The sequence below is a fragment of the Mandrillus leucophaeus genome, unplaced genomic scaffold (genome assembly GCF_000951045.1).
Source record: "Mandrillus leucophaeus isolate KB7577 unplaced genomic scaffold, Mleu.le_1.0 Scaffold596, whole genome shotgun sequence".
Taxonomy (NCBI): domain Eukaryota; kingdom Metazoa; phylum Chordata; class Mammalia; order Primates; family Cercopithecidae; genus Mandrillus; species Mandrillus leucophaeus.
The window spans coordinates 2,707,337-2,726,024 of record NW_012106430.1 but is presented as its reverse complement, the minus strand read 5'-3'; the positions used below and the strand labels follow the sequence as shown (position 1 = coordinate 2,726,024).

Below are 18,688 nucleotides of genomic sequence, written 5' to 3'. Positions count from 1 at the left end.
GGCCTCCCAAAGTGCTGGGATTGTAGGTGTGAGCCACCATGTCCAGCCCAGTTGTGATTTTAGAAGTGAGGATTCAAAGGTAGGCAAAAACAAAGTCGACATTTTCTTGTCTTTCTCATTCATTTGTGTAAAATGTATGTGAGTGACCTAAGTAGTTAATGTAATAGACTATTTGCGCATGTAAGCAACATAATGTTGAAAGTAATTTCTCCATAAGTAATTAAAACATAATAGCATTTTGTTTAACTTTGGCTAGGTGCTGTGATTGTCTCCACGCCCCAGGACGTCGCATTGATGGATGCGCACAAGGGTGCTGAGATGTTTCGCAAAGTCCATGTGCCCGTAAGCATTTACAGCTTCACTGTTGAAAAATATAAAACTCTTCTAACTGAAGAACCAAGTCATTGAAAAATACAGTTAAAGTTTTAATTTAGTCCTGTGCAGAAGTCTTTATGAAAGTCCTAGTTTATCGTTATGGTTACTTTAAAAACACACTTATAGGTGCAAACGCGTCTATACAAGATATTAATCCAGAAGAATTCTAAGACACCCTTTAGGTAAGAGTTTTCTATAGAAGTACTACTTCTCTCATACTTGCAGCTCTCACTGACCAAAAAAAAATTACAAGAGTGTTTTAGGAAATTATTTAGATCGATAGACTTGAATAGATCACTTATGGGGAAACAGATGAAAAAAGATTACTTTTTTCCTTCTGCCTCCTACAGTTCAACTCATTTATAGCTCACCTTCTTCTAGGAGGCACTTCAGGATTTTCTACCCAATTTGGTGGAATGAAAGTTAAAAATAAAATAAAAATAGACAAAATAATTAAAGTTAGATGGAGTCAGAAGTGAAGTCAGTAAACAAATTGCATGCTATTAAGGAACTTAAATACATGCTAGGGGTGTACCACGACTTTTCTAGCAGCCAAAGGGAAAGAAATATAGTACCATTATAAAACTGTGCATTTCTGCAAGTTAAAAAAAAAAATAAAACTGAATGCTCAAGAGAGACAGAGCTGAGACCAGAGAGAAATATCTTCCCTAAGTTCTTAGAAAGAAGAACCTGTGTATGTAATGAACACACTCTCATCACCTTCTTTACAGTAAATACAGGGTTCTTCCTTCTAGTGTGCCTCAACAAAAGCAGGTGGAATCGTGCTGGAGTACAATTTAAAACAAACATTTCAGTACAACGCCAACATGATACTTCTCTGTGGCTAGCTAGTAGCCTTGCTTAATTCAAAGACAGATTTTAGAGCATATACATCAGAGCTTTTTAAACTTCAGTCTGTAGATTAGCTTCAGGAGTCTCATGATTTTTCTCTCCCTCACCTCCCCCAGCCCTAAATTGTATGCCTACATGTATTTGTTTTGGTATGGAATGAATTATAACTTTTATCAGATTCTTCAGTGAGACCATGACACAGGATAAGATCCAATAATGTATTTGAATGAATGGACTTGAAGGGAAGCTTTCATAAATGTTTATCTCTCAGAGGGCTTCTGAAAAGTATAAAATAGTGTAGTAGAATGGTCGAGGTGAATTTCCTCAAGTACCTCTTCTCCCTTGCCAGTTAGCACAGTGCTGTGGGCATTGGCAAGCTGCGGAACTCTGGGTTGGATTGACATGTTCTCATGATGAGGAGGCTGATAAGGAAGGTGCCTGTTTGCTTACCTTCCAGGTGGTCCAAGGGTTTTTCACTAGCAGGTTTATAATTGTAATCAGCAAGTAGTTTAGGGCCATTGTTCTATGTTGTGAACTTTAGGTTGGAAAATTTTTAAAACAATGATAACCAAATGCCTGCCTCACACAGAAAACTCTCTCTAAAGCACCTAATTTGAGCAATGTTACTTCATATTATGCCCTGTAAGACAAACTAGACACAAGTAATGCCTACCCAGATAACTAAATAAGGTTACTTATTATATGGGATTTTAAAATACAAATCAGCAAAAAGTTAGAAGGTTATCTACCAAAAATTATGACATTGACTTAAGTAATCTATAATGCTTCTTTCTGGCAGAAATTAAATAACAGTGCCAATTGTCTGTTAAGATCACTCCAAAGTCAGGATAATAGCCATTCTATTTGCACATAAGTGAATGCTTAACTTCTCATTCTGTACGATGAGAGTTGAGGGTGTCTCGCTCACCCAAAAACATGAATTCTTTGAGGAAGAAGTTTTAAACAGAGCAGAAGTAAGACCTCTTTACAATTTTACCCCGTATAAATTATCATTTTGTATATCAAAATACCATTTCAACTGACACTGCCATTTGAGGTGACTACGTATATGGAGCAAGTCCTACATGGACTTTGCTAGTTAGGAGTCTAATGACCGTAGTTGCCAAATTCAGCATATATTATTTTTCAGTCCCTATTTAAATCTGTATACCTGTAAACTTGGATACTTATACTGTTCTGACAGATTTTTTTCCTAGATTCTAAGGCAGAGGGTTGGACAGATAATCCTTATGGAACATAACAGAGAGGAAGAGGGATGATCACTAAGTCCAGGTTAGGCTATTGCTAGGTGGATGCCACTGAAGGATAAATGCTGAGGATATTAGCAAGGAAGTATTATGAAGACATATTCCAGATGAAGGCTGATGGACTGCATAAGGCTCATAGAACTACTTCAGGGATCAGTTAGAAGGTGAAAGAGCTGTTTGGGATCAGAAAGTTGATGTTCGAGTATAAGTTTGCCAAGTTAGAGCAGTTCTGGATCATGGCAAGGTCCAGGATGTTGTCATGGGTTTGTGGGACTTAGTGGGAGTAAAAATGAAAGTCATTGGAATTGTGTAATTCTTCCAAGTTGAAATTTATAGTTCTTTCCTCTGTAAGAACTTTTGGACATCTTCCTGTATCTTTATTATAGCTCTCTCTCTTTTTTTTTTTCACCCTACATTTAAATTATTTGCCTTCTAAACTACAAACATTTTTTAAAAGAGATAGAAGGTCTTAATCATCTCTTAAACCTGAAGAACAAGGTAGGTATTCAGTAATGTTTGCAGGTGAATGAGTGAGAACTTTCCAGCAATAAGCTCTGTGAACAATTGGGCAATCATGATTAGCTACATTGTAAAGAAGGTCTTGGCTATGAGTGGGAAGTGGATTTGATGACCTCTGAGATCCCTCTGGGCCTTAAAAGTCCCAGAGCCTAAGTAATAGTAAAGGATTTGAAATTATTGAGTGTTTTATAAATACCAAAAAAGATGTTATGCTTTGTTTATACCAGTTTATTGCATTTCGTCCCCTTGGTTTTTAGTCCTGCTCTCTATTTTTCTCCCATTTGACATGCATTAGTTACCGTGGAAACAATGATGTCATTGGAATGCATCGGTATGGACAGAGTTTAGTAATGTCTGCAAGAACATATTGAAGTTAATTTAAATGATTTCTTAAAACTCAAGGCTTAGATAGGGGAAGTAGGAGAAGAGATGAGCTATTAAATTTTCTGTTCTCTGCCTGAAATGGTAGCAACTGTGCCAAATCCTTAATTATCTTAATATATGTAGGTAGAACTATTTTTTTAAACAACATAAAAATTTTCAGTCTTATACATTTTTAATAATGAGTAATTTATGTGTTGTGTCATTCTCACTCATTTTTCTTGCCTTCTTATACATGGGAGTCCCAGGCACCCCGATTTGGAGCCCTTCTCCTACCATTGCACTATATATCCTTTACTTCTTTGATAATCTCTTTCCCTGCTACTGAAAAGTAAATTAAAGTATATTTATTCTCTTACTCCTTTGGCACATAAGGGATCACTTAGTTACTTTTAATTCAACAAATATGATTAATTTATTTTTCCACAAGTCTATATTTACTGATATTTAGTGTCTTCTATAAGCAAAGTACTGTAATAAACTTCCATTAGTGGTTTAGAAAAAAATAAAGAAGGATGAAGCCTCTTTCTTCAAGTACTTTATCATCCTGTAGACTAACTCTGTTTTGATGCAAAGGCCTTAAATTCTGAAAAGCATGAAAACACTTTTTCTTCCAGACTATCAGGGATGGCTTTATGGAAAAGCCATGATTATTTTTTTCATGCCCCTGTAATTTTACACATCCTGGTCCTTTGCCTGATAAACCACAGCCAATTTAGGGAACTCATGTATTCATTTTTAACATCTCTGCTCAGACATTATTTCCTCTAGAAAGCTTTTCCCAGTGTGCCAGGAAAAGTTAATACTCCTATCTGGGATCTACTTACACATATATTTAGTTTGGTTCTTATTGCACTACAGGTTTACCTGTCAGTCTTCACAGAAGAACGCAAGTTTTGGATAGCAAAAAAACATGCTTTAAACAATCTTAAATGCATAGTTACCTGGCATATAGCAGGCAGGATACTTTGATTTAGGATGTAATGCCATCCACATCTGCTGTTCCCTTTACCCCCAGCTCATGGGCTGCTCTGCCTTGCTTTCTCTGTGCCACAGCCAAACTGGTCTTCTTCCACTTCTTTGAAGTTTCCACACACCATTTTTCTCCTCGGGACCCTTACCATGCTTTTTCCCTACTGGAGAACATTTTAACCTCGCTTTTCACCTGTTAACAGTCCTTTTTATACTTTGGTACTTAAACAAAAGGCTTTTCTCAGGGAGAGGGCACCTCTCCCTGAGAGACAGAGTCTCACTCTGTCACCCAGGCTGAAGTGCAGTGGTGCGATCTCAGCTCACTGCAACCCCTGCCTCCTGGGTTCAAGCAATTCTCCTGCCTCAGCCTCCCTAGTAACTGGGATTACAGGCACCCGCCACCATGCCCAGCTTATTTTTGTATTTTAGTAGAGGTGGGATTTCACCATGTTGGCCAGGCTGGTCTCGAATTCCTGACCTCAAGCAATCCACCTGCCTCGGTCTCCCAAAGTGCTGGGATTACAGACGTCAGCCACCACGCCCAGCCCGCCCTAACCCTTTTATGAGCTTTTTTAGTTTTATGATACAATTATACTCTATTACTCCTTTTGTAACTGTTTTCACATTTGTTAGTACTTTCACATTTGCATACTATACTGTACTGTACTATACTATACTATACTATACTATACTATACTATACTATACTATACTCATACTATAAGCTCGGTGAGTACAGGGACCACCTGTCTCTCTCGCTGTGCCTGGAAGATGTAGTTTCTCACTAAATATATGCTGAGTGAATGAGTGGAGTAGGATTTTCATAGGCATATCTAGGGACTAGGGAGGGACAGAATTCAGTCTTGAAAGAATCAGGAATACACAAGTTGTGTTCAGGATTGTTGAGTTTGTCTATAGTTGAGGTAGTGTGTATTGGTGTATGGCCAGGTTTGGTAGAGCCTTAAACAGTAGGCTAAGGAATTTGTACTTTCTTCTTAAGATTATAAGAGGAGTTCATAAAGAATGCTGGATGGGAAGTAGACATCATTAGGATAGAGCTTTACAAAGTTTTAATCTGGTGGAGATAAATAAAGAGAATCGGAGCCAGGAAACATGGAGGAAGTAAGGGAACATTTGCAATGATCAAAGTTATTCATGCTGCAGATTGTGACCCACAAACAGATCATGAAATTGATACAGTAAGAGATGTAATCAAAAATGCTTAAACCATGTCAGAGTAAATTGCTCTTAGGAAGAGTCTTATTTCATAAAGATTTGGTCTCAAGTATAAACACGTATATTATATGTGTGTATTGTGTGTTTCTTGCCCATGTAACAGTAGTATTATAGTAGATGAACAGGTCAGCAGAGTGGCCTTCTTCCGTGTAGTCAAGATGTAAAATATTTCTTTTATCAGTAAGACAGTTTAAAAAGTTGGAAAAACATGGTGTAGGTGATAGGCAGTAAGGGACTTAATTAGAATAATGCCAGTGAAAATGGAAGGGGAAATGAATGTAATTGACATTTTGAAGGAAGAATTGACAATCTTGGGAATCAATTGTATAGGGTAGGAGAGTTAGAACAAAAAAGACAGAAATCAAAATGATTTTGAGAGTTATGACGCCATTAATAAATCTACCAGGAGCTGCTTTTTAGTTCAGGTTGACAACAAACTAGAAGAAATAAGAGGTTAGGTTCTCAGTCACAAATCTCTGCCCTTCTTCTCTATGAGAGTTGTGATTTAATAGTGTTCATCAAGGAAGAAAATGGTAAAGATATTGACAAGAGAAATGCTCTTTAAAAAGTTTCTTATATACAGATTTTTGTTATCATTTAGAGAACTGTATTTTTGATATTCTTTAGTGGTTTCAAATTAAATTGCTTTCCAAATTTTCTTATAATGTTTTAGATGATAGGAAACTACTTGCAGAGGCATTTTTGCATAGTAGTGAAGAACATGAGCTGAGGAGTTTGAATTGTAGATCTCAGCTCTGCCACTTTGTGACTGTATGACCTGAGTTATTTATTCTGTGCCTTAGTTTTCTCAATCATCATATGGGAATCATAGTAGTATTTTCCTCAGGAGGTTAAGATGAGAAATAAACAAGATAATGCATATAAATGGCTTAAGTACAGTAGTTTTTGGCAGTCTAAGCACTCAATGTTTATATAATGTTATATAATAATTTTTCTTATAATTACTTTTTAGAATGTTATGAAACAGATAAATTTACATATTTTTATGTATTTTACCTGAGGATTTTGACTAATCCCTTTATTTGGTAATAAGAATTTGGGGCTGGGCATGGTGGCTCACGCCTGTAATTCCAGCACTTCGTGAGGCCAAGGCAGGAGTATTGCTTGAGGCTAGGAGTTCAAGACCATCTTGGGCAACATATTGAGACCCCTGTCTCTTCAAAAGAATAAAAAATTAGCCGAGTATGGTGGCATGCAACTGTTGTCCAAGCTACTCAAGAGGCTGAGGTGGGAGGATCACTTGAGTCTGGAAGGTCTAGGCTGCAGTGAACTGTGATCATGCCAGTACACTCCAGCCTGAGTGTTAGAGTGAGACCTTGTCTCAAAAAAAGAAAAAAATAATAATTAGAATTTTAAACACTACTGTTCTTTGAGATTTATGCCTTGAGTATATTCATTGAGCCATCTACATTATCTTCATGTAGATTTATTAAGTTGATATATTATTTTGAGTCTAAAATTCTGCATTATTTGAAATTTGCATTATTTAAAGAAGACAAATTGCTGTTACAAGTAAACCCCAAAATATATAATGATACAAATACAATGGAAGTTTCTTTCATGCTCATGTAACAGTCCTATTACAGCAGATGAACCAGGTGAGCAGAGTAGCCTTCTTCCATGCAGTCTTTCAGACTGTTGGAGCCTCTGTCATTTTCAATTGTGGCTTCTAAAATTACATTAGGAGCCATCTTCATTCTAGCCAGCCACAAGGAAAGAGAATACAGAGGCATATACCTACCTTGGAGATTTTTATGGGCCAGACCTAGAAGTGATACACATACTTCTACACACGTTCTTCTAGCTAAAATCAGTCACATGGCCACATGTCACATTTCTCAAGGAGCCCAAGAAATATTGATTAGTTGTATGCCAAGGAAGATGAGATCATGAATTTTGGTGAGCAGCGAGCAGTCTATACCACATTTGACCTGGAAACAAATATATAGATTAAATCCTAATGTAGATCACTGAACTGATTTATTTCCTAATAAATAATTCTGAAAATTATATAGCTATTTTAGTCTTAAAAATATTTATCTTATAGAAGAGAGAAATTCTACCTTTCCTGTGGTTTAATTTTTCTGCTAAAAACAAAAAACAGAGACAATCCTACTGTGGTCTGGAACTTTTTTTTTTTTTTGAGACAGAGTCTTGCTCTGTCGCCAGGCTGGAGTGCAGTGGCGTGATCTTGGCTCACTGCAACCTCCACCTCCCGGGTTCAAGCAATTCTCCTGCCTCAGCCTCCCGAGTAGCTGGGACTACAGGCGCCCAACACCATGCCTGGCTAATTTTTGTATTTTTAGTAGAGACGGGATTTCACCGTGTTGGCCAGGATGGTCTCGATCTTCTGACTTCATGATCTGCCCGCCTCAACCTCCCAAAGTGCTGGGATTACAGGCGTGAGCCACTGCGCCTGGCCGGTCTGGAACTTTTTATTATTTATTTGTAAAGGTTAAGGATTATATTGTCTTCTTAGAAAAATTAGACGATCTTTATTATCTTAATAAGACTGGATAGCATTCTGCATCTTAGCCATAATTATTTCTCAGAGACTGGAGATATATGCTCATTTGTGTCTTTCCCCAAGCTCTCTCAGAAGTCTGTGTGCTTTGAACTAGAATGCTGTTCTATGTGATTTACATAAATTAAACTCATCTCGCACAACAACCCTGTGAAATACAGAACATCATTTCCCCCATTTTGCACATGAGGAAAATGTGGTTGAGAGAGGTTAAATAACTTACATAAGAACGTCTATTTGTTTAGTGGGGCATCTGGGCTCTGATCCAAGAAGTCTGCTTTCCAGAGCCTGTATTCTTAACTGCAGTTTCTGTGGATACTCCAGAGTTGAGTTTTAGTACTGTGGACATCACAGACTATCACAGGGCGACAGATTCTAGGGTATAAGAGGGTTCTTCATCAAATTTGCTTATAATTGCAGTTCCGATTGTTAAGGTAGACAAGTGAAGGCAGAGGAAACTGGTGGATTGAAAATGGGGAGGAGTTAAGGAGCCATAGGTTCTGCTGACAGTCAAGGAGGTATCATGTGGGTAATAAGGGGAAGGGGAGTTCCATGTCCAGGATTTAGGAGAAAGGGATGAAGTCTAGGACTTGACTGCAGCACTGCGTGGTAAGGATGGCTGAAATAAGGCCTGCCCTATAACTGTGCTCTTAATTTTACTATGCTATATTGCTCAACATTACTGACTCATTATTATTTTAAGCCACCTAATTCCATGCACAAAAGTCTGTATCTAATTGTCATCTTGTTTGGTAACTTCCTTATACAAACCAGTCACTCAGATAGTTTGAATTTTGGCTTTGTCATTTACTAACTGTGTGACCTTGAGGAAATAATTTAGCTTCAGAGTTTCATTCCATGATTTAGGGATGAGAATACCCATCTCATTGGTCACTATGGCAGTGAAGTGTGATTGTATTTACAGTACTTAGCATAGCCTTAGGACATGGTAGGTAAAGGGTAGCTCTGAATGTTATTGATATCGTGGTAGACATTAGAGATCATTATAAATCCTTGTTTTCAAGATTAAGAATTCAGGGCATAGAGAAATTGAGTTGCACCTCATGGAGCCACAACTATTTAGTTGGTCCCTGAGAGGAGTATGGACACAGGCCTCCCCATTCGTTGTTCTTTCCTTGTCAAATGACTGTTCTGAAAGAGAAAACAAGAACACCTGTCTCATTTTTAAAAATTATAATATCTGTGCACATGCTTCAAGGAGTATACCAAAAACTGGTTTGAGTCTAACAAAGAACTGAAAAGCAGTTATGAATCTAATCTATTTCAGTTATTATCATTCATTATTTAACAATGAATTTTTCCTCCTCACTTTTTCTTAAATCATGGCTTTTAATGCTTGTGACAGGTTCCAACCAGCAAGCATTTAACCTGATTTTAACCTGGATAAATTGGATTACATAGTAGCTTAAAAATCTTGCTTGTTACTTACCTGTATCTGGGTTTAAAATGACAAAAAGAAATTAAAATTGGAGCCTTTTGAGCCTCCTTAATTCAACAGATTTAGACAGAAAAATCCAATATTCAGAGCAATGTTGATATTTCAAGAGAATCAATTTTTAAAAAGTTAAGAAGTGCCTTTCTGAGCCAGTGATGAATTGGAATACTGCAAGAATCACACGCAAAAAGGTTGTGGTGGCTGATGGTAGCCAGGCATGTAGTATTTGCCTTCTTTCAGGTAAAGTAGCTAATGTAAAAAGATAAAAGGACCTTATACTTTGATGAGACATTAAAAAATGATTGAGCGTGCTTACAGCTGTATCTCAGTGGTATTATGTAAATTAGGCTATAAGCAAAGCATCTGTTTTCTAATGTTTCTGCTATTAAAGGATGTACACAATAGCTCTACAGTAAATACAAACAGCTTAACAGTATATGAAGTATTCATAAGATGTAAGGCTTATTTGGAGGGGAACGCATCATAATGGACTTGAATTCTTTCCTATTTAAGAGAGAAGAATTTTTGATGAAAAAACTGTCATGTGGATATTCTAAATGTTCTTATTACATTAGTTGCCCCCATTCAAAACCTCTTTGATTATGGAGGATTGCTGTTAAGTGAACTTGAGCAGTGGTTTCTAAGCTTTTTAAAATTTCTCTTTTAAATTCTCCCCCAGACTTTAAATTCCCAAGACTTTCTTTTAAATTAGAAACCCCAGCTAACCTTATGTTTTGAAAGAATTGTTTGCCACTGTTTGCATATGTTAATTAATGGCTGATGTCTTCTCTTTTTTAATAAATCAAAGATAGAATATATAAATAACATGTATGTATATCTATCTATATATAGATATAACTATATGTCTATATATGCATACAGAGAGGGACATACACAGAGTTATATATATAACTGTTGTATGAGCTCTGCACAGAATGAGATAACCATAAAAGAGGATTATCACATTTGGCTAATGTAATTTCAATTAAAAGCACAGAAACTTGGTAGTTTATCTGTCCTGTATATTTTTAAAGTGTTTTATTTATGTTCAATTTTTTAAAATATTCATAATAGGCCAGGTGCAGAGGCTGAGGTGGGAGGATTGCCTGAAGCCAGGAGTTAAAGACTAGCCTTGGCAACATACTAAGACCTTGTTTCTACAAAAAATAAAAAATTAGCTGAGTGTGCTGGCATGCATCTGTAGTCTCAGCTACTTAGGAGGCTGAGGCAGGAGGATCGTCTGAGCCCAGGAGTTGCAGTTTGTTTGAGGCTTCAGTGAGCCATGATCATGCCACTGCATTCCAGCCTGAGCAGCAGAGTGAGACCCTGTTTCAAAAAAAACAAAAATTCGTTTTAAATCACAGAACCTGATAAAATACTTTTGTGCATCTTTAGACCCTTAAAATACTAGGTAGGATAACTACCAAAATAGCTTGTATAGTCAGGCTTTAATTATCTAGAGCAGCACTGTCCAATGGAAATATAAACCATAGAAATATGAACCACAAATGTAGTTTTAAAGTTCTGTTTTTGTTTTTTTTTTTTTTTTTTTTTTTTTTTGAGACAGAATCTTGCTGTTGCCCAGGCTGGAGTGCAGTGACGCGAATCTCGGCTCACTGCAAGCTCTGCCTCCTGGGTTCATGCCATTCTCCATTTTAAATAGTAAAAAAAGATGAAGTTAATTTTAATAATGTATGTACCACAGTATATTCAAAATATTATCATTTCAACATGAAAACCACATAAAAATTATTGAGGATCAACCAAAAAGGAATTGTATTTGAAAAACACTAGGAATTCTTACAATTCAGTAAGGGGAAGAAAACATATAATCAATTGAAAAAATAGGCAAGAGACCTGAACAGGCCTTTATGGAAGAGGATATACAAATGACCAAAAAAAAGTAAAATATATAGTCAACTTTATTAATAATTTTGGCAATACAAATTAAAACCATAGTAGAAAAGATAGCTGAGCACAGACTCCAGAAGAATGAGGACAAACTGGAATGCAACTGCACCTCCGAATCTTCCTTTCACCATCTCTGAACAAAGAAAACCATTAATGTGTAATGCCTAAGCCTTCGTTTCCACCTTCCAGATCTCCTGCCACTTTACTTTTGGCAAACTTTAACCATGAACCATGTAAACAAGAGTCTAAGTAATTTAGTTCCCATTATAAACAGGTAGACAGTTGAACAAGCCAGCACAATGAGAGTCTACTACACACTCATCATACTTGCTAAAATTTAAAAGACTGATGGTACCAAAGGTCCAGGCTGTGGAATGGCTGGAATTCTCATACATTGCTGGTGGTAGTATAAATTGGTAGAACTTTATTTGGAAACTTTAGCTTCTTTAACGTATTAAGTTAAATACATGTAACCTAATACCCAGCCAAAAAAAAAAAAAGAGAGAGAGAGAGAGAGAGACATGTACAAAAACATTCATAGAAGCATTATTTACAGTAGCCCAAATCTGGAAACAACCCAAATGACCCAACAGGAGAATGGATATTTGTGGTATAGTCATTATAAAATCTTAGGACTCAATGAAAATAAATTACAGGTACATAGTTTAGCTGGATGAATCACTTGGACACAAAAATATATATTGCATGATTCCATTAGTATCAAATTCAAAACCACACAAAATTAATTTATGGTGTTAGAAAGCAGGTTAGTGAATACCTTTGGGAAAGTGTTTGGAGGATGTCTAGGGAGACTACTGGGGTATGGGCAACATTTTGTTTATTAGCAGGGTCTTGGTAACATGGACATACATTTTGGTGAATCCATTTTGCCATAAACTTAAGTACTTTTTTGTGTGTTCCTGATATACTTTGATGGAAAAGCTTAAAAATAAATAACTTGCAAACTTTAAAAATTATTCAGATATTTTACATTTTTTTTACTTGTACTAAGTCTTCAATACTCAGGGTGTATTTTATACTTATAACACATCCTAATTCAGACTAGCCACATTTCAAGTATTCAGTAGCCAGCCACATGTGACTAATGGATACCCTATTGGGCATTGTGGGTCTATAGCCTCGCCATTTTAGAGCTTCTCTGGAGTTAGACTTTATTTCAGGGCTCTTGTTGGAGTATTAATTAGGAATAATAGGAGATTATTCCTCCCAAGGAACTCATCTTAATTTTACTGCTTCTTTTGGTTCTATAGAATATTTTCCATATAAAAACAGATGGTTCTTTTTATATGCAAGTTCACAAGACACCTAATATGTCATTGTTTTGGTTTTTTGTTCGTATTGCTTTATTACCATTCTTCTCATAACCACCTTTTTTAAAAGCAAACTTTTCATTGAAGGTGTGACATACATACATAAGAGAACACAAATTATAGCCCAATGAATTTTTACAAAGTATAAACATACCCATTGTGTGTATCCCAGAAATAGAACAATAGAGTGCCCAGAAATTATATATTTACAGTCAATTGATTTTTGACAGAGGTGCCAAGAACACACAATGAAGAAAGGACAGTCACTTCAATAAATGGTGTTAGGACAACTGGATGTCCACATGCAGAAGAATGAAATTAGACCCTTATTTCACACCATATATAAAAATCAACCCAAAATGAAGTAAAGACTTATATGTAAGACCTGAAACTATAAAACTATTAGAAGAAAACCTAGAGGAGAAGCTCTATGACATTGGTGTGGGCAATGATTTTTTCTGGATAGACAAAATAGCAAAAAAGAGACAAATGGGATTACATCAAACTAAAAAGCTTCTGAACAGTGAAGGAAATAGTCAACAAGGTGAAGAGACTACTTACAGAATGAGAGAAAATATTTGCAAAACATACATAAGGAGCTAATATTCAAAATATATGAGGAACTCAACCCAATAGCCAGAAAACAAACAACCTGATTTTTAAAATGGGTGAAGGATCTGAGTGGACATTTCTCAAAAGAAGACATACAAATGGCCAACAGCTATGTGAAAAAATGCTAATATCACTAATCATCAGGGAAATGCAAATCAAAACCACAATGAGATATCCCCTCATACCTGTTAGAATAGCTATTATTCCCTCATATCTGTTAGAATAGCAAAAGAAAAGTGTTGGTGAGGATGTGGAGAAAAGGGAACCCTTGCACACTTTTGGTGGAAATATAAATTAATACAGCCATTAAGGAAAATAGTATGGAGGTTCCTTAAAAAATTATACAACTACCATATGATCCCACAGTCCCACTGCTGGGAATATATCCGAAGGAACTGAAATCAGTCTACCAAAGAGATACCTGCACTCCCATGTTTATTGCAGCACTATTCACAATAGCCAAGATATGGAATCAATTAACAGATGAATGGATTTTAAAAATGTGTATACACACACACAGAGACACAGAAAATGGAATACTATTTGGCCTTTAAGAAGAAAGAAATAGGCCGGGCACGATGGCTTACGCCTGTAATCCCAGCTCTTTGGGAGGCCGAGGTGGGCAGATCACGAGGTCAGAAGATCAAGACCATCCTGGCTAACACAGTGAAACCCCGTCTCTACTAAAAAATTAACCGGGCACGGTGGCGGGCGCCTGTAGTCCCAGCTACTCAGGAGGCTGAGGCAGGAGAATGGTGTGAACCCAGGAGGCGGAGCTTGCAGTGAGCCGAGATCGCGCCACTGCACTCTAGCCTGGGTGACAGAGCGAGACTCCGTCTCAAAAAAAAAAAAAGAAAGAAATCCTGTAATAACATGGATGAACCTGGAGGAAGGACATTATGTGAAGTAGAATAAGCCAGGTACAGAAAGACTTAATGAGCTCACTTATATGTGGAATCTAAAAAAGTTATATTATAGAGGTAGAGAGTAGAATGGTGGTTACCAGGGGCTAGGGAACAGGAATTGGGAAAATGTCAGTCAAACAACATAAAATTTCAAATTAAGAAATGGAACATTGTCAGCATCCCAAAAACTCCTGCCTGTGCCACCTTCCAGTCACTACCCCAAAATGGAACCCAAATCATAACACTATAGTTCTGCTGGTTTGTGAAATTTTTACAAACAGAATAATATAGTGTTATACATTTGTGCGTCTGGTTTATTTTGCTTAAAATTATGTTTGCGAGATTCACTTATATTGCTGATTGTTGCTGTCATTCTTTTCTTGTCATTGATTGTAGCATTCCATTGTGTGAATATATCACAATTTGTCCATTTTATTGTTGATGAACATAAGTAGTTTTCCATTTTTTATTATTATGATTAGTGCTGTTATGAACATTGTTGTACATGTCTTTTAGTGAATGTTTTGTTCATGTGTCTGTTGGTACATAACTGGAAGTGGAATTGCTGTGCTGTAGTATAAACATATATCAGTTTATGTAGATACTGCCAAATAGTTTCTAAAAATGATAGTACCCATTTCCACTCAACTTGAAACAATGAATCTTACTTGTTTCACATTCTCACAAACATTTGATATCATTTTCTTTTTTGGTTTAGTCATGCTGATGTTTCTTTTCTAACATAATCTTAAACATAAATGTACTTTGAATATCCTCTTTTGTGGAATGTCTTAAATCTCTTGCCCATTTCTTTATTGTATTAATCTGACTTTTCCTTATTGATTTGCAGTTCTTTATACATTATGGGTAAAAGTCCTTTGTCATGTGTGTGTATTGTATATACTATCTCCCACTCTATAACTTGCCCTTTCACTCTTGTAATCATATCTTTTGATTAATTTCTTAATTTTAATGTAGTCCAATTTAATTTAAATATTTTCATTTGTATTTAATGCTTCTTTGTGTCCTGCTAGAAAAATCTCTGCCTGCCTGCAGCATTAGTATATTTGCCTATTTTTTTCTAAAAGCATTATTATTTACCTGTCATATTTAGCTCAAAATCCCCCTGGAATTAATTTTTGTATATGGAGTGAGGTAGGAGGTTAAGATTCATTATTTTATATATGGATATCCAATTTACATTAGTACTATGTTGTCTCCATTGTAACTTACAGACTTTCATGTATGGGTCTGTTGTGACTTTTTTTTTTAAGACGGAGTCTCACTCTGTCTCACTCTGTCACCCATGCAGGAGTACAGTGGCACGATCTCGGCTCACTGCAAGCTCCACCTCCCTGGTTTATGCCATTCTCCTGCCTCAGCCTCCCGAGTAGCTGGGACTACAGGCTCCTGCCACCATGCCCAGCTAATTTTTTTTTGTATTTTTAGTAGAGACGGGATTTCACTGTGTGAGCCAGGATGGTCTCGATCTCCTGACCTCATGAGCCACCGTACCCCGCCTGTTCTGGGCTCCTTATTCTATCACAACCAAGTTTTTTGGTAAAATCAAGTAAAGTGGTATATGTGTGGGTCATTCTTAAGATGAGGGAATTCTAGAGTTAAGTGAAATTAATTTATTCAGGATGTCCTAGGAAGCAGTATTAGAACATTTATCCTTTAACTGGAAGAAGTTACATATTATCAGTAATAGAGCCAAGCTTAGTTGTCAAAACCTCTGACTTTGAAACACATAAAGGGTTCTTTAGTTCCAAACTTTTTTTTTTTCCTTTTCTGAAATGGGGCCTTGCTCTCACCCAGGCTGGAGTACAGTGGCACAATCACAGAGCTCACTGCAGCCTCAACCTCCCAGGCTCAAGCAGTTCTCCCACTTCAGCTTCCTGAGTAACTAGGACCACAGGTGTGCGCCACTACATCTGACTGATTTTTTGTGTGTGTGGTAGAAAAGGGTCTTGCGATGTTGCCCAGGCAGGTCTTGAACTCCTGGGCTCAAGTGATCCTCCTGCCTCAGCCTCCCAAAGTGCTGGAATTACAGGTATAAGCCACTGTGCCCAGTCTACCTCCAGACTGTCAATTATACATCCTTATTAGTAAATGATGTTTTAACATATAACCTAATATATGTATTAAATATATTTATTAATAAGTTTTATATTGTATATGTAATATACATATATTACTACATTAATGTTACTTTCTTTATAAAACACAAAATTGAAAATGAAAGGAAATCATAAAATAGAAATAGAAATTCTAATATTTTCTTTCTACACCTCTGTATCAGCCAAGATGGGCTAGGTTGTGTGTGTTATCAACTCTCAAATTTCAGTGGCTTAAAACAACACATGTTTATTGTCTGATTCTCCATATCCATTGTGGTTTGGCTTCAACACTCCTCTGTATTGTATTGTTCTCTGAATTGTTCAACACTCTGGCACCCAGACTGACACAGCATCCACCAGCTAGAGGCTTGCTGGTCATCTGGACAGAAGGAAAAAGAATGGGGAATTAACACCTAAGGCTTTGGCCTAGATGTGACACATGGCACTTCTGCACACATTTCATTGGCCAAAACAAGTTACGTGTTCCTAATTTCAGGGAAGAAAAGTCCTAACCTTGTGCCCAGGCAGAGAAATGGACATATTTTAGACAGCGTTAAAAGTGGTCACCTCTCCCACGATCAGTTTTGGAAAATACAGCCCAGGATTTGTGTTTGTCTAAGAATATAAACACACAAAGAGAAGTCCATTCAGCTTCTTCCATTATTTTGTGTTTTTAAAACACTGCAGTTGAGTAATGAGTCTACTACAACTACAGGCATAGTGGCCTCTCTTGCTTAAAACTCTATAATGGATTCTTTGGCACTCATTATATAACTCAGACACCTTAATATAGCCTACAAGCCCCACCTTTCCAGCTTCAACTCACTCCACTCACACCACACCTCAGAGGCCTCCGACTGGCCATTCAGTTCCTTGAAGGGAGACATGTGCTGCCTACTTCTGTCTTGAATGTTTTTCTTCCTTTTCTCCTTGTTTTTGCCTCATCACTCTGTAGCTTTAAGATCAAATATTTCTTCCAGGAAGCCCTCTCTGACTCCCAGAGTACATCAAATCCTCTCTGCTCTACACTCTCATAATACCCTCGACTTTGCTTCCAGAGAAGCCATTCCATTTTATAAGTGTATTTTTACACTACTCTTTGTTCAGTCAATTTCTCCAATTAGAGTACAAGCTCCAAGGGGTAAGAATCCAGTCTGTTTTGCTCACCACTGTATGCTATTCCTTGTGTTTAGCCCAGTTACTGGCATATATTAAGAGCTTGTTAAATGTTGAGTTTGGTTATGGTTTTATATTTTAGGTCTGTGACCTTTTGTTTGTTTGTTTGTTTGTTGTTTGTTTTTGAGATGGAGCTTTGCTCTGTCGCCCAGGCTGGAGTGTGGTGGCACAATCTCAGCTCACTGCGACCTCCGCTTCCCGGGTTCACACCATTCCCCTGCCTTAGCCTCTTGAGTAGCTGAGACTACAGGCACCCACCACCACGCCCGGCTAATTTTTTGTATTTTGGTAGAGATAGGGTTTCACTGTGTTAGCCAGGATGGTCTTGATCTCCTGACCTCATGATCCGCCCGCCTCGGCCTCCCAAAATGCTGGGTTTACAAGCGTGAGCCACCGTGCCCGGCCAGGTCTGTGACATTTGTGTAGTCTATAGAGAACATATCTGAGATATTTATACAGTCCATAGAGAATGATTTGGTAAGAAGATGTAAATCACACAAACTGCAAATACATGCTTGTTCTATGCCTCTATGTCTTAGGGAGTCTAAGAGAGTCCAAAGTCAGAATGTTTTTCCTGTTCTCTCTGAATTGAAATATACCCTCACATAGATTTTCACTTTCTTTAGGTGTTTTTCCCTTTCTCATTTTTTGAGTGATGATTTTATGTTTAAAGTGAGAGCCACAGAGTCAGGGGATATATCACATTTAACATAAATGGCAGTAAAACTGCCCAAGCAATGAGTGTATTATATAGGCATAGTTAATAAACAAGCTGTGTGATATTAAGCTATGTTTCTCTCTAGCTTTCTGGAGATAGTACTGAATTCCCAAAACAAAGTGTGATTTGTTTTTTGTGATAGTGTGCATCAGCAAAAGGGCATATATTAGATGCTTGGAAATGCTTTGCTATAGATGTATGTCTTTTCACTATTTGTCTTCATATATAAGTATTGGGGGCAACTTTAGTCGTTTCTGTTTCTCTTTTCAGAAGGAATAACAATTTTTTTTCACTTTCTTACCTATATGTTTC

At 37.0% G+C, this 18,688-nt stretch overlaps 1 protein-coding gene across 2 annotated transcripts in view; it reads left to right on the top strand.

Moving 5' to 3' along the window:
• Window positions 1-18,688, top strand: part of NUBPL (nucleotide binding protein-like) — a 243,649-nt gene that overhangs the window by 205,757 nt on the left and 19,204 nt on the right. For both annotated transcript variants that reach the window (XM_011999523.1, XM_011999524.1), the window contains exon 5: window positions 257-342. In XM_011999523.1, the coding sequence (XP_011854913.1) occupies window positions 257-342 (86 nt within the window). The remainder of the gene's footprint in view (window positions 1-256; window positions 343-18,688) is intronic.